This window comes from Fistularia commersonii, chromosome 25 (assembly GCF_037954325.1).
Source record: "Fistularia commersonii isolate RoL2024-O1a breed Wild chromosome 25, RoL_Fcom_v1.0, whole genome shotgun sequence".
NCBI lineage: Eukaryota > Metazoa > Chordata > Actinopteri > Syngnathiformes > Fistulariidae > Fistularia > Fistularia commersonii.
Genome location: NC_141308.1, coordinates 12,511,874 through 12,534,028, shown reverse-complemented (window position 1 = coordinate 12,534,028; position 22,155 = coordinate 12,511,874). Strand labels below are relative to the sequence as shown.

The 22,155-nt window shown below is 51.2% G+C and overlaps 2 protein-coding genes across 3 annotated transcripts; both read left to right on the top strand.

Annotated features, from left to right (window-relative positions):
- Positions 1-93: 93 nt before the first annotated feature.
- LOC147219340 (E3 ubiquitin-protein ligase MARCHF6-like) lies at positions 94-14,137 on the top strand. Of its 2 annotated transcripts, XM_086172117.1 has the most exons (26): positions 94-343; positions 1,411-1,510; positions 1,578-1,651; positions 1,726-1,869; positions 1,972-2,044; positions 2,187-2,367; positions 3,459-3,735; positions 3,825-3,886; positions 3,999-4,031; positions 4,253-4,304; positions 4,374-4,432; positions 4,518-4,598; positions 5,266-5,334; positions 5,406-5,480; positions 5,554-5,688; positions 5,767-5,886; positions 5,994-6,094; positions 6,188-6,325; positions 6,406-6,619; positions 6,683-6,752; positions 6,827-7,008; positions 7,120-7,254; positions 8,164-8,253; positions 8,331-8,463; positions 11,929-12,064; positions 12,149-14,137. In XM_086172117.1, exons 1-26 carry the CDS (start codon positions 325-327, stop codon positions 12,222-12,224), a joined length of 2,829 nt encoding a protein of 942 aa, XP_086028243.1. In that variant the 5' UTR covers positions 94-324; the 3' UTR covers positions 12,225-14,137. The 2 variants fall into 2 exon arrangements, with proteins under 2 accessions (XP_086028243.1, XP_086028244.1); XM_086172118.1 differs by lacking the exons at positions 11,929-12,064; positions 12,149-14,137 and adding an exon at positions 10,373-11,584.
- A 471-nt stretch (positions 14,138-14,608) lies between these two features.
- On the top strand, positions 14,609-21,567 carry ankrd33bb (ankyrin repeat domain 33Bb). Its single transcript, XM_086172751.1, has 6 exons — positions 14,609-14,836; positions 16,252-17,353; positions 17,828-17,957; positions 18,831-18,971; positions 19,042-19,205; positions 20,602-21,567. Exons 2-6 carry the CDS (start codon positions 16,895-16,897, stop codon positions 21,250-21,252), a joined length of 1,545 nt encoding a protein of 514 aa, XP_086028877.1. The 5' UTR covers positions 14,609-14,836; positions 16,252-16,894; the 3' UTR covers positions 21,253-21,567.
- The last annotated feature ends 588 nt before the right edge of the window (positions 21,568-22,155 follow it).

Here is a 22,155-nt window from a genome sequence, read left to right as displayed (position 1 = left end):
TGGATTCTGTGAAAGTCTTCGAATTGCAATTGAACGCATCATCGGAGGGAGTACCAGCACTCTAGCGCCATCTAGCGGTGAAACCCCGCATGACAGCACGTACTATAATCCCACTCAGCATGAGAAGCATGAGAATCATGGCATAAAAAAAGGCATTTTTAACCTTTCTTTCCCCAGCGACGCTGCACCGGCGCATCACCGGAGCTTTACACGTACAATCCGGCCAGAAATGTTCGTGGCAAGTCGGCAAGCGGTCATCGTTAATACCGACTGACTAGCTTGAGTGCAAGGGAGCGGAGCTGCTACTGTGAGCAGCCATTCAAGATGGACACCGCTGAGGAAGGTAGCTAATGAGAAAACTTGCTAAAAACGATAGTCCTGCTTAAAATGATCCTCCCGGATGAAGCTAGCGGTATCCGCAACGCTCCCCGCTCCGAACTGTATCGCTGTCACCGCCGATAACCGCCTCTTTATTTGTCCGCAGGAAAAAAATAACCCAAGCTAATTAGCTAGCTACCGAGCAAGCATTAGCGTACATTAGCTAGCCGTTATCGTCCAGACGGATTAGTTGTTTCGCTTTGACAATTCGAGAACTTTCCGGACTCGGTTGTGTTCTTCGACACTGGGGGTGACTTTCAGACGATTTTGCGTGTCCAGTGCGACGTTGGCTGACACAAACAAGTCCAGATAGTTATGTGACACTAGCAACAAGCTAAAACGCCCATTGCCCACTGTATCACAACACTCCGTATGCTAATTAGCTAACCTAACGCTACCACAGCGGCACTGCAGAGCGAGGCGTGTTAAAACATGACAAACTGTTTAAAACTCATCTCCTGACAGCTTCATTTAAGGCTGAAACACTGAATTTACACGCAATGTGTGCCCCAGCGAAGGATTTAGGCCAGGTCGCGTTTATTGGGGGTACCTGTAAACAACACCGCTGCGTTTTTGCAGCTTGAACGTCACAGCTGTTATGAATAACACGACAAGGATCCCGGTTTGTCCCCCAGATTGTATTTCCTTGGAGGAAATACAATCTGGGGGACCTCCTGGTATCTCCAAGATAGAGCTGTACTGCGAGAATGAAGGCTCAGGCAGGGAGTGTTAACACAGGTTGGATCGGCTGCAGAAAAGAGTTATCAGGAAGACTGAAAGGAAAGGTGGGGAGAAGAGTCAGAGCTGGAGGTGTGGACAGTTTGAACGTGGACAGAGGAGGGATGCTGAAGATCTGGATCGGAGCTGCCGGGCAGGAGGTCTAGAGGAAGACCAGAGGAAGAAGAGATCCCTGAAGGGCGGGTCCCTAAAGGAAATATCTCCTCCTGCCCTTTGGTTTACATCTCGAAAAAGGCTGATGAAATGTTCCTGGATGAAACGTCCTCACCGTGTGTGTTTGTGTGTGTTGCACAGCGGACATCTGCCGGGTGTGCAGGTCGGAAGGCACCCCGGACAAGCCCCTCTATCACCCCTGCGTCTGCACCGGCAGCATCAAGTTCATCCACCAGGAATGGTAGGCTCTCGCACTTTTCCCCGTTCTTGTCCTGGACCTTCTCACCTTCTTCTCTCTGCCCCTCCAGCCTGCTGCAGTGGCTGAAGCACAGCAGAAAAGAGTACTGCGAATTATGCAAACACCGCTTCGCATTCACGCCAAGTAAGTGCGCCGTTTTGTCCCTGTCGGTCGCTCCCATTGGCCGGTTCCTCTCTAAGCCCCGCCTCCTCTGGCAGTCTATTCCCCCGACATGCCGTCCCGCCTGCCCGTCCAGGACATCTTCGCCGGGCTGGTCACCAGTATCGGGACGGCCATCAGATACTGGTTCCACTACACGCTGGTGGCCTTCGCCTGGCTCGGCGTGGTGCCGCTCACCGCCTGTAAGTGCCCGTCGCCATGGTGACCGTCGAGTTGTGTGTCTGGAAGAAGGAGGGGGAAACCGGGAGGTCCGGACGCGGCGTTCACGTTGTTTTGCCCCGCAGGTCGGATCTACAAGTGTCTGTTTACGGGCTCTGTGAGCTCCCTCCTCACCCTGCCGCTGGACATGCTCTCCACGTGAGTGTGCCACACACACACACACACACACACACACACACACACACACACACGCATTGGACCAGGACCGATGTTGCTGACTTGAATCTAACGTTGTCGTTCTTGTCGTTGACGTTCTTGTCCCTTCCCTCTACGCTCACAGTCAGAACCTGCTGGCCGACTGCCTGCAGGGCTGCTTCGTGGTGACGTGCACGCTGTGCGCCTTCATCAGCCTGGTGTGGCTCCGAGAGCAGATCGTGCACGGCGGCGCCCCCCAGTGGTTGGAGCCCAATCAGCCCCCTCTGGTTCCCAACCAGCCACACGGCCCGGCTCCGCAGCACGAGGTGACCACGCTCGCTTTGGTTCAGTCTGAGGAACCGAGGAACTTTTTCTATTCATATTTGTTGTTATTATGGCACAGCTGAGACAAATTTCCACTATTTGGGTCAATAAATTATTATAATCATCATTTATAGTGTTATCAATTTGCTTGTATGGCAAATTCAATTTCCTTGTTTAAACTGAAACGCTGTTAATCCGTTCCAGACTCCCGGTGTTGTTATGTGTTTTTAAATAACAAAAATGTACCGTATTTTTCGGACTATAAGTCGCACTTTTTTTCACGGTTTGGCTGGTCCTGCGACTCGGTGCGACTTTTATATTAAAATATATATACGGTAATTTCACATGTTCGTTATATTCATACTAACAACCGCGAGAGTGCGCTCTTGGCTTGAATGCCAGTATCTGCCACTCCATTACTCCTGTATTACGAAAATTTAAAATTTAAACATCAACGTTTAAAGACAACTGAGACAGACTGAACACAAATGCCCCCAAAAGGAAAATGCTATTCTGCAAGTTACAAGCCGCAAGTAGGGAAATTTGAAGCGAAACAAATAAGGGACCGACCAGAAGCAGAGGATACTCTAACTGCAATGAAGAAAGCAAAAATGCAAAAAGATAATTGCGCGTTTTAGTCCAGTGCGACTTATATGTGTTTTTTTTCTTCTTCATAATACTTTTTTTGGTTAGTGCGACTTACACTCCGGAGCGACCTGTAGTCTGAAAAATATGGTACTTTATAAGCAACTATTAGATGTAAAGACATGAACTGGTTTTATGAATTTGTATGTTTTTACTGTGAAGATCAGACAAAGATGCTATTGGTGGAGTTTTCCATCCTTAAGTTCACTTACCGGCTACACACTTCATGCTACAAGGTGTTGCTAAATGTAGCTTTGCTACAATTTATATCTAAACTCCATTTATGGACGGAGTGAAGCCGCTCCTCTTTTTAAAACCATCCTGCTGTTTTAATCTGGGATCATTTAAAGGCGGGATCAGTTTGAGCGCCTCTCACTGCTCCGTCCAATCAGCCTCCGCACCCCAGACTGAGCAAGGCTGTGTGTGTGTGTGTGTGTGTGTGTTGCAGGGTGCAGGAGGACACGCCGCTGTCAACGCCCAGGCAGAAGGAGGGGGCGCCGCTGAGGGACAGAACCCCGCCGAGCCCAACCCTGACGGGCCGCCGCCACCAGAACCCCTCGCCGCCGCCCGCCAGGGGGACGACGGCGAGCTGGAGGACGGCGAGGAAGATGAGGACGGCGATGAAGATGATGATGACGACGAGGAGGACGACGAGGAGGAGGACGACGACGACGACGAGGAAGCGAGGGAGGGGGATGCTGCCGGCGGCAACAATGGAGGACAAGGTGAAAGCGGGGAGGCGACGGGACACACACACACACACACACACACTCTTACACACACTTTCACACACTCACAGATTGTGCTTTTCCAGAGGACCTGAACTGGAACGCTCTGGAGTGGGACCGAGCGGCCGAGGAGCTGACCTGGGAGCGGGTGGGTCTCCCCGAGACCAGGACCCGGACCGGACCAGACCGGGTCCCCCATATTTACCCGCTAACGCTCTGAAGCCGTTTACGGGTTAACCGTTCTCTGCTTGTCTCCTCAGATGCTGGGACTTGACGGCTCGCTTGTTTTCCTGGTTAGGAAACACACACACACACACACACACACATCCTCGTTAAACCATCACACACGTTTGCTTTTTATTAGAAATATCAATCACAGTTTCTGTGTGGGTTTTCTTTGAATTAAATTTCAAACATTTAGGCTTCTGAATATCCTGATATTCATACTTTCCCTCTTGCTGAGCCTTTGATATTGATTCCCGTGTGTGTGTGTGTGTGTGTGTGTTTTCTCCAGGAACATGTCTTCTGGGTGGTTTCTCTCAACACCCTCTTCATCCTAGTCTTTGGTAAGTTCCTCGCCTCGTCGCAGGACTAGTCGGACTTGACGCGCTAAACTCGCGCTTGTGTTTGCGCAGCTTTCTGCCCGTATCACATCGGCCACTTCTCGGTGGTGGGTCTGGGCTTCGAGGAGCACGTGAGTGGTTTCCCTTCCCCGCCCGCCGAGCCGAATGTCCCCGCGCACCTCCTCTGACCCCCGATGGCGGTCTCTCTACATGCAGATCAGAGCTTCGCACTTCGACGGCCTCGTCACCACCATCCTGGGCTACATCCTCCTGGCCGGAGCCCTCATCGTCTGCCACGTATCCTTGACGACCGCGGAGGTCGCCTACTAGTCTTTTAGCCCTCAAGTCATGCGACCGGGTAGCGTCCGGGATTCTCGACCTACAATGCATCGACTTTGGGAGTTTTCCCAGATCCGATCCGAGCGCCGCGAGCGTTTGACGCCGATGTCAACGGACGCTTGAAGTTAGCCCAGGTGGCTAGCTCGGAGAAAACCATGTGGACTCGTCCGTGAAGAAACGCAGAAGTTGTCGTCTGCGAGAAGGCGGGAGACATTTACGGGGATTCGGTGCGTCGGACGAGTCGTTTAAAACCTTCAAGTAAAGTTAACTTTATTGTCAATACTACCATATGTTCACAGTCAGAGCATTGAAATAGTCTAAGACCCACGGTGCTAAAGTACAATAAATTATAAATCATTTGTCACAGACAACAACCACAAGTAATGCCGAGGTAGACATTGAAGGATTTGATTTTTAAAGTGACAGGTTTATTTCTCTCTATTATTACTTGAGTTATGAGCTCAGTCGCTCTTAAGTCAAAATGCGACTGTACATTTAAATCTCTGAAACAAACCGCGGTCCTTTCACGACCTCATTTCCCAGTCAAATACAAAAGGTTAAAAAGAGAAACTCCAAACCACCTGGAAAGTGTTGTTTCTTCCCGTTCCTTATCGTTGCTCCTCAGGCTTTGGCGTCGCTGGTGAAGTTTCAGCGCTCCCGCCGCCTCCTGGGCGTGTGCTACATCGTCGTCAAGGTAACCGGGGCGCCCGCCAAAACGTGTCGCTCCTTGTCGCTGGATGTAGCCTAAATATCTCCCGGTCGCAGGTGTCCTTGCTGGTTGTCATGGAGATCGGCTTGTTCCCGCTGATTTGCGGCTGGTGGCTGGACGTCTGCTCCCTGGTAAGACGTCCGCGGGACGATTCGGGGCGGAGAACGGCGGTCGCTTCTGAATCCGGCGTCTCGTTGGCCGCAGGAAATGTTCGACGCCACGCTGAAAGACCGCGAGCAGAGTTTCGACTCCGCCCCCGGCACCACCATGTTCCTGCACTGGCTGGTCGGGATGGTCTACGTCTTCTACTTCGCCTCGTTCATCCTCCTGCTGCGAGAGGTGAGCGGCGAGCGTCCTGTTTCCCCACGCCGATCCTCCCCTGGATCCCTCACCTCGCCGTCCTCGCCCCCCCGGCAGGTTCTCCGCCCAGGCGTTCTGTGGTTCCTCAGGAACCTCAACGACCCGGACTTCAACCCGGTCCAGGAGATGATCCACCTTCCCATCTACAGACACCTGCGCAGGTTCATCCTCTCCGTGGTCAGTCCGCTGGCGCCGACCTTCACACGTCGACTCAAGAAGAACAGAAAATGTAGATTTCAGGTGTGTGTGTGTGTGTGTGTGTGTGTGTGTGTGTGTGTGGACAGGTGGTGTTCGGCTCCATCGTTCTCCTGATGCTTTGGCTTCCCGTCAGAATCATCAAAGTTCTCTTCCCCTCCTTCCTCCCCTACAACGTCATGCTCTACAGGTACGGATGTTTTAATTGTTTTTTAATTTTGAATCCTTCTTGAAACATCTCTTAAACTTCTTTTTTCACGTCGCCGTGTCTTCGTCTCCATAGCGACGCCCCCGTCAGCGAGCTGTCGCTGGAGCTGCTGTTGCTCCAGGTGGTCCTGCCGGCGTTGCTGGAACAGGGTCACACTCGCCAGTGGCTCAAACGGCTGGTACACGCCTGGACGTTCACCGCCGGATACATGCTGTAGGCCACACACACACACACACACACACAGACACACACACACACACACACAGACACTGACATCATTCATGCATCCCCAGTGACCTTCACTCCTACCTGCTGGGTGACCACGAGGACGACGAGTACCAGCACAACAACAACAACAACAACGCCGCCGGTCGCCATAACAACAACAACAACAACCGCATCCCGGGACTCGGGGAAGGGCTCCACGCCGCCCACCAGGCCATCCTGCAGCAGGGCGGCCCGGTGGGCTCCCGGCCGTACCACCAGCCCGTCAACTTCCCCCTCAAGGTGAGGATGTTGCTTATATATATGTGTGTGTGTGTGTGTGTGTGACACGCTGTGTTTCTGCAGATCGTCCTGCTGGTGGTCTTCATGTGTGTGACGCTGCTGCTGGCCAGCCTGATTTGCCTGACGCTGCCAGGTGAGCCGCCGACCGCGGCGTCCAACCGCAGGCCGCCCTCCTGTATCACTGACTCCGCCTCCTCCGCCCAACAGTGTGCGTTGGCCGCCAGCTGATGTCGGTCTGGATGGGCAGCGCCGCCGTGCACGAGCTGTACACGGCCGCCAGCGGGCTGTACGTGTGCTGGCTTTCCATCCGGGCCGCCACCGTGCTGCTGTCCTGGATGCCCCAAGGCAGGACGGTCATCATGCTCAAAGTCCACGAGTGGACGCTCATGGTAATATTTCAAGACGGCGTCCTCCAGCCGTCAGCGTGGTTATATCGCGGGTAGTTTGATGGAGACCCCTGCTGAGTGTGTGTGTGTGTGTGTGTGTGTGTGTGTGTTCAGATCATAAAGACGGTGGTGGTGGCCGTGCTGCTAGCCGGCGTGATCCCCCTGCTGCTGGGTTTGCTGTTCGAGCTGGTCATCGTGGCTCCGCTCAGAGTGCCGCTGGACCAGACGCCGCTCTTCTACCCCTGGCAGGTGGGACAACCGCTCTCCTCAGTTTTTATTTTATTTTTAAGATATCATATATAAATATAGGCAGATATCAGCATTGACGCTTGCAGCTGGATCTGTCCCTGAAAAATAATCAGGTCATATCTTGTCAGTACCCTGGAGTGGGCTTCCTGTCTCAATGTTTTATTCATATCACCGCGCAACAGCGCCCCCTTGTGGCGATAGATGGAACAGCAGGACAAACGTCATGTCCTTAAATTAACTTTATTGACTCACCTTATTTTTTTTCGTCTTTTTTAATCATATTATTTCTAATCGGTAGACATTTTCATTCAATCCCCCGTGACTTCAATTTCACCATCATTTAAAATCCGACCTTTAGAACGTCATCCTTTTCGGAGAGGTGCCACTTTTAATTTTCTTTTCTGATGCGAATTGGATCGTGAATTTAATCACGCTAAGAGATGATTTCTTACTCAGATACTGGCTTTCAGCAATTTTATTTGTGTATTGTATCAGACGTTAAAGTGTTTTTTTTAGTTGATTTCAAAGGTGAGATGAGCAGGTCCAAGGTGAGCAGATGAGTGTGACTGGGCTGGGAACAGAGAATACTATCGCCACGGTTACGGATGTTGTTAAGACTCTGGGTTCACACTAACGAGCTGGTTTTTCACAGACCGAAACACCGGGAATCAAACATTTATCACATCAGACTAGATTTGTCACATGACGATCGAGCCGTGTCGACCAGTCACAGGTTGGAGGGTAAACAAACATGGCCGACAAGCGGTTAGCGCTCGCTGTTGTTAGCGCTGCTATCCCCTCCTTCCTTTAATAACAAATCAGTTTGGCTTCTTCTGTCCACTCACTCATTCGCCGCTCGCCATCGTCGTTTTGATATTGTCGCTGATTCCCGTCTGCCTTGCGTTGCAGGACTGGGCCCTGGGCGTGCTGCACGCCAAGATCATCGCCGCCATCACACTGATGGGCCCTCAGTGGTGGCTCAAGACCGTCATCGAGCAGGTGTGGCCTCACACACACACACACACACACACCTGAGACCGAACCTCCACATCGCCGTATCTGTTTGGAATCTGCAGGTTTACGCCAACGGCATCAGAAACATCGACCTGCACTTCATCGTCCGCCGGCTGGCCGCCCCGGTCATCTGCGTCCTGCTGCTGTCGCTCTGCCTGCCCTACACCGTCTCCAAGGGCGTCACGCCCCTGCTGGGTGAGTCCCCGACCCGCCCACGGGCGCTTATTCATTATTTTGCCGTGCTCGCTCACGTCGTTGAGAGACACGTTCATTATTACCTTCTGTAGAGACACAACAAATATTCAATCATCACCCTCTCGTTCACACATCATGTATTGACAGTCAGTCATTCACTCACTCCTTCACGTTATATATACTGCTCAAAAAAATAAAGGGAACACTCGAACAACACAATGTAACTCCAAGTCAATCACACTTGTGTGAAATCATAGTGTCCACTCAGGAAGCAACACAGATTCATTTTGACTTGTTTTAAGGACATTACATCAAAGTTGGATCAGCCTGGAGTTTGTTTTTACACTTTAATTTTGAGTGTGATTCCTAATCCAGACCTCCATGGGTTGATACAATTGATTTCCATTGATCATTTTTGTGTGATTTTGTTGTCAGCACATTCAACTGTGTGAAGGGCAAAGTATATCATAAGAATATTTCATTCATTTAGATCTAGGATGTGTTTTTTAAGTGTTCCCTTTATTTTTTTGAGCAGTGTATAAACCTGCAGTTATTCACTCTCTCATCCACACACACACACACACACACACACATATATAGACATGCAACCATTCACTTACTCATTCACATGTCACATATGAACATAAAATCACTCAGACGTCCTATAGAGACGAGCAGGTGTTCACCCTCTCATTCACGGCATTTAGACATAAAACCATTTATTAGTTTATTCGCATGTCACACACCAAGTTCATAGGGTCAACAGCCCAGAGCAAAGGAAAAGAGGTGACGAGACGGGTTCAACCAGGTTGGAATGGGTGGACAAAAGTGTCATGGGTACAATGAAAGGAAAGGAAAAGGTGGACAAGACAGTGGTGAGAGCAGCCATGCTGTATGGACCGCAAACAGTAACAATGACCAAAAGACAGAAGGCAGAGCTGGAGGTTGCAGAAATGAAGATGTTGAGGTTCTCTTTGGGAGTGACCAGGATGGATAGGATCGGTCCATCAGAGAGACAGCACTTGGTTTTGGAGAGAAGGTTAGAGAAGCCAGACTGAGGTGGTTTGCTCATGGACAGAGGATGGAGAGTGAATATATTGGTAGATGGACACTGGAATTGGATGTCTAGAGGAAGACCAAAGAGAAGATGGATGGACGTTGTGAGAGAGGATATGAAGGAGTTGGTGTGAGAGAGGATACAGAGAATAGGGTTTGATGGAGATGGTGAATTTAATGTGGAGATCCCTGAAGGGAAAAGCCCAAAAGACAAGGAGACATTGTCACAGGGGTGCAGGACATGTATGACCGAGAAAAAGTGATAACTGAGATGGTTTGGACATTAACACGCTGTGGCAACCCCTGAAGGGGAAAACCCAAAAGAGAAGAAGAAGATGAAGATACAATCATTCGCCCTCTCGTTCACAGAGAAATAGAGGCGTGCTAGCATTCACTCGCTCATTTTTACATCGTATGACGACACAAACATTCACTCCCACGTCTGGGTGAATCCATGTTGGTCCCCTCCAGTCCGGACGCCGTGCGTCCCAGATGTCGATGTGACAACATGAAAATTAAATCAATTGGCAAAGAAAAAAAAAATGTTCAAATACTGTCCAGAAAGTTCGGAATCCCATTTTTCCAGTAATGAGGTTTGAGGGTGGAAGTGGATAGTACGTGCGCACACCTAAAATAACATGAGTAGATGAACGTGACCTTTGACAGGTGACGACTCCAAACAAAGCCTCCGCTGCCACTTTGCACCCGTGAGGGTTAATATCGTCTGCGCCCCGTCAACACCCGACCCGACACAACGGCTCCCGTTAATTTGTAGCCGCCGCTCGCCGCCGAATCGACACGCCAATTTACCTCCAAACGAGCACTTTTGATTTTTTTTTTTTTTTTTTGACAGCTTGCCACGTTGTCATTGTTGCCGTGCTGTCTGGAAGCCAGCGGCGTGTGTGTGTGTGTGTGTGTTTGTGAAACCCACCGCAGATGAAGACGGGATTTACAAAAGAACAATCATTTCTGTGCTCGGCTGCTTCCCCGCCATCGCCGGGGGAGGTCAGAGAGTCGGCGGCTTCCCGGGAGGGCCGAACAAAACGGCCGACCCGGCATCCAGGATCTGGCACGGAATATAATGGAAACGCAATTTACTGTTTTTCTTCCCGCTTGATTTCGGGAAAGATGTTTTTCCAAGTTATCAGCAAAATATGTGTCTTCTCAAACCGCTGTCCTTGGGTGGAAGGCAGTGGCAGCTGTCAGATCACGAAAGCTCCCGGTTCAATTCTCTGTTTTCCGGTCCAACACTACTGCTCACTAGCACCCCCTAGTGGACACAACCAGAACTGCAATACACACCAACGCGTGGAGAGTGGAATCTTGACTGACGATTGCATCGACTTAGGAGTTTTCTCAGATCCAAGCTGTCGCCCGGTGGATTTTTAGCTCTGCGATACAAGCTGAGATTGGAGTAGGAGCAACTGGGATGAGCGTTTGACAAGGATGTGGCCGCTGCTGTCCGTGGAGCGGCGTTTAAAAAACAGTTGAACGCGTCGCCCGCCGCTAGTTAGCCCAGAATAAATCATGGAAAAACATGAGCGAGGTGTGCGTGTTGTGGACTCATTCGTGAAGAGATTGGGAGCATTGTCTGTGAGAAGCAGTCAGGAAAGGCCGTGTTAAATGGTTCTATTTGCACTAAAAATATATTTTTCATTTAACTTCACCAGTTTTAGATTGTTTTTTATTCAAAATGGCTGGATTTTCACATTTCCTGTTCAAGAGATGTGCGATGAGGCCGCCAATTGTAAATACAGCTGACTCCTAGCATGCACCACACTAAGACTGTATTACTGTCTCTCTGTATGTCGCTATTAAAATATTTAAACACTCTTGCTGGACAAACTACGCTTCTAACGCACAGTGTTACTAGTTTCTTGTGCTATGCAATCAAGAAAAAAACCTGCGAAGAGCCATTAAGTGAGGCACGCAGTTCCCCTGCCTCACGGTTAACCTGTTAACTGCTGCCGATCGAATGGTGAATAAGCTACTCTGTAGGGTTTATTTGTTTGTAAATCTGCCTCACCAGGCATGAACCTCACTGCACGTCACCGATGAGAAGGCAGTTTCCAATCTTTGTCCAATCTCTAAATTAATCAATAAAACCAGTTGTCTTTTATTACGCATTACTATTTTCATACATTATTTCTTATTTAAAAAAACGCAAGAAATTGAATTTGATAGCTGAGAATATTTTGAGTGACGAGCTCGGTCACAGAACCGATTCAACATTGATTGACGGCTGACGGGTCTCAGTTAAGCCCCGCCCCCAAATTAGCGAGGCGAGGCTCCAGCCTGCCAGAGCAGGATGGTACGGTCCGGACCTCACCGTTCACCCGCACCGTTCCCACTCATTGTGTGTGTGTGTGTGTGTGTGTGTGTGTGTGTGTGTGTGTGTGTGTGTCGCAGCCGTTCAGCCTGAAATGCAGACGCTGGTGGAGCGCAGGATCTACCCCTTCCTGCTGATGGTGGTCATCCTGCTCGCCATCCTGTCCTTCCAGCTCCGGCAGTTCAGGCGCCTCTACGAGCACATCAAGAACGACAAGTCAGTCCCGTCGATCCCGATCGATAAATCCGATCAGCCAAATGGGAGCTGACGCCTCCAGGTGTGATGTCACGTCTTCTGCAGGTACCTGGTGGGGCAGCGGCTGGTGAACTACGAACGCAAGACGGCCAGAAGCTCCGCCTACAGCTCCCCCTTGTGAGCGGCCGCCGCGGGATCGTCCAGTCGGCGGACGGCGAGCGCCATCATCGACCCCTGTGGTGAAACGTTTTTCTTTTTCCCACCCCCGGAACGACACCCGACGCTTAATGGCCCGAGATGCAAAGTTGCGGACTGTTATTGAGTGTTTGTCTCCCAGCGGCCATTTTTAAATTCCCCCCCCCCCGCTGTGCTCTCGCGCAGAGAAAAGGTTAGCATCGGGGCGTGCTAGCACCAACGCCTCCTCTCTGCTGTTGATGCCCCGCGCGACGGACAATGTAGCACACGCTAATGTTAGCCTATGCGTTAGCTGTTAGCCAACATCTGTGAATTTTTTTTTTTTTTTTTTTTACTCTCTCAAAATGTGAATTTATTTCTTTTTTTAAAGCGGAAGGTTGTTGCAAACTTTTTAAAACAGCGGCCACTCAGTAGGAAGAAGCGTCACATTTCAGCTATGAATATTTAACCCTTTCCCTGCCCGGGATTACAATCTTTTTCTACTGTTGTGTGTGTGTGTGTGTGTGTGTGTGTGTGTGTGTGTGTGTGAAGAGGCTAACATTGCGGCGTATTTGACAAATCAGTAGCCCCTCCCTTCTAAAGAGGTTCCTACGAATGAAAACCCAGCTAAGGCTCGCCCGTGTCATGTTACGTCAACGGGTTGCGTGAAGAGACGCTCCTCCTTAGAAGATCTCGGGCGGGAAAAGGGTTAAACAAAGTCGCTCCACCTGCAGGTCCACCCTGGACGTTCTTGAAGAAACAAAACACTGCTGCTAGTCGTCTATTCAGTATTCTGGTCTACAGATAAAAAAAAAAACACGAGCGTCGATTATATTTTAGCTAACCGTTAGCGTACTGTTACTCCTCAACCTTCCTACCTGCATCTCCATCTCCCAGCCCATCTCGCTCGACTAAAAACTGGAATGCACGAGGTGTTGCTCCACGGTTCCACCATTTCATTTCGCTTTTTTGAAAAGTATTTATCGTCTTTCGTGAGCGATCGGAGGCTCGTATTTTCCCAGCGTCGTCGTCATTTCAGACGTTCCTCTCGAATGCGAAACCTAAAATGGCCGACGGACTCGCTGCGTTCACCGCTCGGTTTGGACTGTCGGGTTGTTTTGGATGAACGCGTCCGAAAATGAACCACAGATTTCATCGGTTCTTGTATGCTAAGCTAACTAGCGGGAGGAGGATCTTACTTTAAGGATCGTGGCGAACGGGCCTTTGAAGATTCGTTGCCTAAAACAGATTTTTCCAAAACAAACTACAATTTTCCGATGGATTGTTGCGACTTCAGTGGCGTTCAAGATGTCTGACACTTTTTTTTTTTTTTTTTAATTTAACTTGGTTTTATTTCTTTATTGGGAGACTAGGAGAAGGAAACCCGATCTCTGGTGTTCATGCTGCTGTCGGTAGACAATTTGAAGTCCTGCACATTTCCTCTTGACAGACTGGAAAAACAGCGTCGGGCCGTTACCATGGTAACAAAAAAAAAGTGTGACTTTTGGAGTTTGTTTTTTTTCGTTTTGTTTTGTTCTCGACGGCACATCCTGTTGTCGGGGTCGCTCCGGGGGAATTGAACATGAACCACTTTTATTTTATTCTAAGTTATTGGTAGGTTTTGTGGAGCCGTTTACGTAGCGTAGCGCTGCTGCTGCTGTGTGAAATGCTAGCGCGCTACGCACAACGCTGTCAAGTGACCTTTCGGTAACAAGCCCCTCCCTCGGACGGGGCGAGACGGACACTTCAGAGTTTGGTCTTGATTTTTTTTTTTTTTTTTTTTTTTTTTCAAGTTTCTAGAAGCAAATGATTTCTATTTTTATATTTGTGACGACCAGGCGGCGGCGGCGCCTCGTCCCGCGCCGCCACACCCATCGCCGGCTCAGCGACGCCAAACAGTAATAAATGGTTGGAATGGTTTCCTTGCCTGTGCCTCTCTCTCTCTCTATCTTCCTCTCTCTCGCCTTCTCGGGTTTATTCCCAAGCACGAAGCCATCGCTGCAGAGTTTTTTCACGCTTCAGGAGAACCTGCTAATTTCACCGTGAGCGGCCGCGGAGGAGAATCAGTACCTCCCAAGTCCTCAGCTGGAAAAGGAGCTGAGTTCCCGGAGTTGAAGTACCTGGATTTACCGGTGGATCTTCTTTCCGGCCCTCGTACTTATTCAGAGGAGTATTTGGAAGAAAGACCTGAAAGATCCAGAGGAACCATCTGGATCCACCAGAATCGCTCACCAGACTGGTCTAGAATCACATCGGGAATCCCACAGAAGAGCCAGACAGTGAGGTCATCCACACAAATCTTTGGGTTTTTTTTTATCAGGATTTAAAACCCCTTTGTCCCCGATAAGCTTCAGCATCTTTGATTAGCATAACAAAACGTGACTATTGGAAATAAAACCTTCAAGGAGACATCTCCGCCCTGGGAAGCCACTCCTGATGTTCACACGACTGACAGTTCCCTTTGCTGCCACTAGGGGGCGCCAAAAACACACTTCAGGTCAAAGTGAAGCATGCGGAGCTCCAGAGGGCAACGTCAACCGTTTAGCATACCCGTCTTGGTGCCGTCTCCATGCCAACCGCTAGGCTCCTCAGCTTCACAGACCAATGAGACGCCGCCAGGTGAGCAATGTTTTACATTAAATTGATATCCTTTTTTTTACTAGATTTTAAATAGGTTTTGGATTTCCTGAACCTGCTTTTGGCGCCGAGGCTACCCGCAGTTCCCGAGCTTCTCCCTTGAATCCAAACATCTTGACCCTTCCGTCTCACCGTGTGTCTTTCAAAGATGGCCGTCGAACCGCCGCGATTTTAAAAAGGCGCCTATCTGCTGCGCTCGCCGCTGCCGCCGCTCTCGGAAACAGGATGTAGGGGTTATTTCTGCCGAATCCAATTACCTGCCAGGTAATGCGCGGTCTTAGAACTTGGGTAAGCCAGGCGCGGATTAGCAGCGTTTCCATCTCAAACAGGATCCCCGGCTAAATCTAAAACTGATTCTTCCCAACGAGGACCTCGCCGCGCCCGAAACGCGACCGGGCGAACTTTTCCACACGGATGAAACTGCGGATTTCTGTTTTTTTTTTTTCTTTTTTTCTTCCGCCCTCTTCCCCCTCTCCGTACTAAAGGAGCTCTGAGGAGATTAGAGCTGTGTCACTTTTGAGTCTCACCGCTTTCCCTGTCGTAACGCCAGACTTCAGACAAAACCCCGAGCGGCCTCAGCCGGAGTGTGTTTCCCCCCTTGCAGATTAGCATAAGTCCGTGATAGGCTTCTGGTTTCTGCAGTATCCGTTGTAAGCGGCGGTTCAAGCTGTTGAAACAGAGCGGCGAGGCGTCTTCAGGAAGGACAGGTTGTTGCAAAGACAAAGTCAAATGCATTGGAAAACCCCACATTATCATGTTCTTCGCCTTTCTCCACCGGTCCTGGAACCGTGGGCGGCTTCGTTGACGACTCCGAAATTGTCCTTGACGTTAATGAGGACGAATGGTCATTGACAGCTGACGCATCCGGGTTAAGCCCCGCCTCTCGCCCCAAACGCCAACTTTGAACCCTAAGTTTGGGTTCGAAAAACTGACGGAGGTTTAAATTATTGGATTCATGACAGTATTGAGTGAGAGTACATGTCCTGCTCCCTCAGGGGACCCTCGGTATCCGGGTCCGCTGCCGCAAAGTTCTCGTTTCTGCAGCGAATGTTCCTATCGGTGTCTGGCGACATCGTTTCGGATCCAATCAATCACCGCGGCGACGTTTCACCCGGGAAAATCCACCTTGGGTCGGAAGGGAAAAAAATAAATACTGGAAGTGTCAGGCTGATGGATGGTCGCCGGGGCTCGGAGGTGGACGTTCAGACCTTCTCACCCGGGTCCATGTGTTTATGGAGTGGGGTTTCTTGAACCATCAGGAGTGCACGTGTGTGACCCCGAGTTCTGTCTCAGCTAGCTAACGTAGAAACTGCTAGCCGCCGTAATCCTTTCTCACCTGAATCCTGACCTGCTGCCCGGCTTCCGTTCCCCACGGGAGTCTTCCTTCACCCCTCCAGAACATCTGCCGACCTATCACGCCACCGTTTGGTTTTACATATTTCTAGAGACGCGAGATTCCAGAGTCTCCCATGATTTAGATAAGTGGACGCTGATTTTGAGCCGACATCGTTCAAGAAGAGGGAGGACCAGAGATGGAGAGAGAGAGCGAGAGAGAGCCTAACTGGATTACCCTACAGCTGAAGAACCCGCCTCTCATCCCGTTGCCGTCCATTATCAGGAGAAGCCCAGCATTCCTCCGCCTGGGGAACGTTGGATTAGCCGCTCTGGGCTGTTAGCGCCGCCGGCAGCTCTGCGTCGACGACCCGCTCAACTTCAGGAGAAGACAACTTCTCCTGACGGAAAACCCGCGACCGATTTGACGCCCAACATGCACAGGGGGAGAACTTGTGCAAGAGTCACGTGTCCAGAGCGGACGGATCTTCTGGAGGACTCGAGTGTTCCGAGAAGATTCGTTTGAAAATGAAGGAGTGCCGGAAGAGACGGCTCATCCCGGACGTCTGAGGTGGATGTAGGTCAGCAAGCATGGCGAGGCTCGGCCTTCTGCACGGCAGGAGGAAGAACTATCACCTCGGGCCACCGGACTCTCGGTTCTCCTCCAGGTTCTCCTAGGATTGGAGCGGAGAAGGGGCCGAGGATTAAATGGTGTTGCTAACGGAGGAAGGGGGCGTCGGCGGCAAACCTCTGGAGAATGGAGTCGCCGGGAGAAGATCCCCGGAGGAGGCGGAGCTTCGGGCGAGCAAAGATGCGCCGGTCATGTCGGTCACCGCGGCCGAGGAGGACGACGACGGCGAGGAGTTCGACGGCGACTACATGCACAATTACTGGGAGGAGGAGGACGACATCTACCAGGAGTTTGAGGAACTGGACTTCGAGTCGCTGCCGGATCGCGCCGACGCCAGGAGCGTCGCCTCCGACGACTCCTTCTACCCCCTGGACGGCGCCGTACCGTTGGACATTTACCGCTCGCCGAGCCCCGACAGCCCCGGGCCGCTCTCCTTCTTCACGGCCTGCTGCAACAACAACGCCATCATCGTCAAGATCATGATCCGCCAGGGTGTCACCGAGGAGGAGGTGGCCGAGACCGACAGGAACAGGAGGGTAAGAGCCGGCAAGCCCCGCCCCCTTTTTTAACCAAATCTGTGCGGTACGATTTTCTCCGCTAGCGTCATTAGCATTAGCATGCTCACGTTTATGGAGGTCTACGCTCCGAAAATGAAGACTCCCCGCGCACCTTGAAGGTCACGTCCCGGTAGAGGTCAAGGGATCTGGGTTAAGCCTCCTGCGACAGATGGCGCCTGGCGAACGGCTTGTTGAGTGACATCACGGCGAGCGTCCAGGGAGGGAGTCGGGGTTTTCGCCTGGAACGATGGACGTAGATCTAAAAAAAGCACGGAGATCTTCGAAGCAACGCGTCATTTCCCCGTGTGTGTCTTTTGAAGGCTGTCCATGCTAACGTGCTACAGGGGAGCACGTCAGGAAGCTAGCGCCCCCAAACGCTAAGCGCCGCTTTTCCGACATTTGTCGCCGCGTCTAAACCCCCCCCCCCCCCTTCCCGCTGTGTTTGCCTTTCAGTCTGGCCTGATCATGGCGTGTTACCACGGCTACGTGGACGTTGTCATGGCGCTCTCCCAGTGCCCGTATGTGGACGTCAACTGGCAGGACAACGAGGGAAACACGGCGCTAATTACGGCGGCGCAGGCAGGTAGGCTTCTGTTAGCTCTTACCCTGGTCACCATGGTAACGGGGCGAGAACCAGATTTTATTTTGTCTTATTGTGTGGAGGCGTCGTCCATCGGAGAGGGTGAATGGCTGGAGGTCTGGATATGATTGACAGGTCGAGACCCCCCCCCCCTCTGCTTCCCTGAGCAGGAAGTGATGTCAACGGCGATGAATCACTCGACACGGTTCGAAGTAGAAGTATCAACTGAAGCTAAAAGCTAAAGCTAATCCAGTACAGGAAGTGATATAATCCCTCGCCTGGTCTCCCCTTTAGCTAACAGTGATTAATTGCTTGCCATGGTACTTACAAGAAGTATCATGTGACACGAAAAGCTAAAGCTAACCCAACGCGGCACGCCACGTCCCCTGGTGACTAGCAGGAAGTGATGTCATCTTCCAACATTAAGAAGCCGCTGGTATAAGACTCGGAGCTCGGCCACTTCTTTGCTAACGGTGATGAATTGCTCTCCGCGGTACTTGGAAGAGGTTTCAACCGAAGCTAAAAGCTAAAGCTAATCCAGTGCTGTGCGCCACGCACCCATACCTCCTGGCAGGAAGTGATGTCATCTCCCAATGTTAACAATCCCGGTCCCTTCTTTGGCTAACAGTGAATTGCCTGCCGTGATAGTTAAAAGAAGTAGTACGTGAAGCTAAAAGCTAAAGCTAACCCGGCACACCACGCCCCCTGACAACCAGCAGGAAGTGATGTCATCTTCAAACATAAAGAAGCCACTGGTATCAGACACAGCGCTCAACCGCTCCTTTGGTAACGGTGATGAATTTCTTGCCGCGGTACTCAGAAGAAGTATCAACCCAAGCTAAAAGCTAAAGCTAACCCAGCGGTGGACACCCACAGGTCATGTGATGATCTCCAACTACCTGCTGAACTACTTCCCGGGGCTGGACATCGAGAGGAGGAACTGCCACGGCTTTACCGCGCTGATGAAGGCGGCCATGCAGGGACGCGCCGAGTGCGTCAGGGCGCTAATGCTAGCCGGTAAAACACAAACACACGCGCACCGTGTGGTGTTTGGTGTCCAATCGCTCACAGAGGTGCCGCATTTCAGGCTCCGACATCCAGGCCCGCGACCACGGCCGGAGCATGACGCCGCGGGAGTGGGCCCTCTTCACCGGGCGCCACGAGACGGCGGGCCTGATGCTACGACTGATGGAGAAGCCCTGCGCCGAGCAGTTCTGTGACACCTTCCCGCTGGAGTGGCCCATGCTGGAGGTAACGTGCACCGAGGCGGGGTCGTCTCGATTTATTTGACGTCTTGCTAACAGCTAACTGTTGCTAACAGTCTCTGCTCTCAGCAACAGTTAGCTCTCCTAGCCTCTCTTTATTTGACGTTTTATTCAGGGGTGCTTGCGCCCCTGCCACCTAACGGCTAACTGTTGCTAATGGTTTTACTGTCGCAAAAGGTCTCTGCTCTCTGCAGTTCAGATGTTCTCAGAGTCTCATTCAGAGGTGTTCGGTCGCTAACAGTCTCACTATCGCTAACCATCTCAGTGTTGCTAACGGTCTTTGCTCTCTGTAGCATGGAGGCATCTCCTTGTCTCTCTTTATTTGACGCCTTATTCAGAGGTGCTTGTGCCACTTCCGCCTAACAGCTAACAGTTGCTAACTGTCACTATGCTATGCTCTCCGCAGCACGGAGTATCTCTTTATTTTACGTTTTACTCGCAGGTGACGTGCCAGCTGACCTTTGCTAACAATCGTTGTTCTCTGCAGCATTGTGGGGATCTTCAAACCTCTATTTATTTAACGTCTCATTCAGAGGTCTTACACAACCGCCAGCTACTGGCTAACTGTTGCTAACGGACTCGCCGTCTCTAACGGTCTTTGCTCCTCTCAGCAAAGAGGGTCTCCTAGCCTCTCTTTATTTGACGTCTTATTTGGAGGTGCTTGCGCCGCTGCCACCTAACAGCTAACTGTCGCTAACAGTTTTCAGCTTTCTGCAGCATGGAGGGTCTCCTAGAATCTCCTCATTTGACGTCTTATTCAGAGGTGTTCACACCACCAGCCGCTAAAGGCTAACCGTTGCTAATGGTCTCACCGTTGCTAACGATCTTTGCTTTCCGCAGCATGTAGGGTTTCCTGGAATCTCTTTATTTGACGTCTTATTTGGAGACTGCTGCCGATGCCAGGCAGCTGAACTGTCACTAACAGTTTTTAGCTTTCTGCAGTACGGAGGGTCTCCTAGAATCTCTTTATTTGACGTTTTATTCTGAGCTGTTCGCACCACCAGCCGCTAAAGGCTAACCGTTGCTAATGGTCTCACCGTTGCTAACGGTCTTTGCTTTCCGCAGCACGGAGGGTTTCCTAGCCTCGTTTTGTTTGATGTCTCATTTGGAGACCGCCGCCTAGGCTACCACCTAACAGCTAACTGTCGCTAATGGTTTTAGCTTTCTGCAGTACGGAGGGTCTCCTAGAATCTCTTCATTTGACGTTTTATTCTGAGCTGTTCGCACCACCAGCCGCTAAAGGCTAACCGTTGCTAATGGTCTCACCGTTGCTAACGATCTTTGCTTTCCGCAGCATGTAGGGTTTCCTAGCCTCTCTTTATTTGACATCTTGCCACCTCCGGCTAACTGCTAACGGTTGCTAACTGCCCCCCCCCCTGCAGGAGCTGGTGGCTCAGGCCCGCGAGCGGAAGCCCTGCTGGAGGCGGCTGATGGGCCTCTCCTCCTGCTGCCCGTACAGGTTCTACATCACCAACAAGGTGAAGCCGGTGGAGGACGGCGTCCTGGAGCACATGGTCAGGATCACGACCGGCGTCGCCAGCCCTTTCGTGGGCACGGCGTGCCGGACCGTGTGCCCCGGCAGCCCGCCGTGCGTCGGGAAGCGACGGCACGCCGTGCAGGAGATCCTCCGCAGGCAGCGGGTGGCCGAGCTGAAGCGCCTGGGCCCGGACAGGCTCAACCACTACAAGAGGTTCTTCCAGAACTCCAGGGTCCTGCTGGTGCCGCGCGTCAGGGACCGGCGCGCCAGCCTCCAGCCGCAGCTGCTGAGCGGCGTGGCCGCCACGTCCACGCGGGTCATACGGCGAGCTAGCCTGCTGCCGCTCAACATGTTGCGGCGCAGCAGCGTCAGGCCCGGCATCGTGGTGCCCAAGGTCCGCCTCTGCAAGGCCCCGGCCCCGGCCTTCGTCCCCGAGGGGCCGCGGCGGGGCGGCGGCTCCCAACGCCTCCAGATCCCCAAGTGGGATTACAAGATGAAGAAGGTGGAGAGGAAGAGGAGGGAGGAGGAGCGGCGGAGGCTGATGGTGAGGAGATGAGGAGGACCGAGGGGGCGGAGCTTAAAACTCTTTCGTTGCCTTCTTCTTTCATTCCAGCTCACCTGGTTTTACTCGGTGTACTTTAACTAGTACACGCAGTACGAGTACATACGTGTTTTTTTTTTTTTCTACAGTTAGAATGATTGTATTTCAACCCTGGAAACCTGGTCTTTTGATAAAAACCATGACGAACAGAAACATAAGTGGATCTATCTCTTTTAATTTAGGCTAGATCCCCCACCACACACACACACACACACACACTGTAAACAGTTCCACGGGGTGTGTTTAAATCGTTCACTTCCTCTTAATCCTGCAGAAATATAGGAAATGACCACACTTACTGGACCCTCCATCTTTGTAGTCTTTTTTGTACAATACCGTCTCAATGTGACAAAAGAACCTTGAATGAGGAATTGCGATTTTAGAAACAGTTGGGAACCCACACACACACACACACACACACACAACGGATGTCACTAGTTTCCTGGGGTGTGTTCAAAGTGTCCACTTCCTCTCAATTCTGCAGAAATATAGGGAATGACTACAAATCCCGGACCCTCCATCTTTGTAGTCTTTTGTACAATACCGTCTCAATGGTGACAAAAGAACCTTAGAAACGGTTGGGCACACACACACACACACACACACACACACACACACGCACACACACACACACACACACACACACACAGCGCATGTCACTAGTTCCCCAGGGTGTGTTCAAAGTGTCCACTTCCTCTCAATCCCACAGAAATATAGGGAATGACTACAAATCCCGGACCCTCCATCTTTGTAGTTTCTATCTATAAAACCGGCTAAATGCGGCTAAAGAATCTTAAATAAGGAATCGGCGTCGGGAATCACAGTCTTTGGCGCCTGTTCCAGCCTCCCCACCTCCCC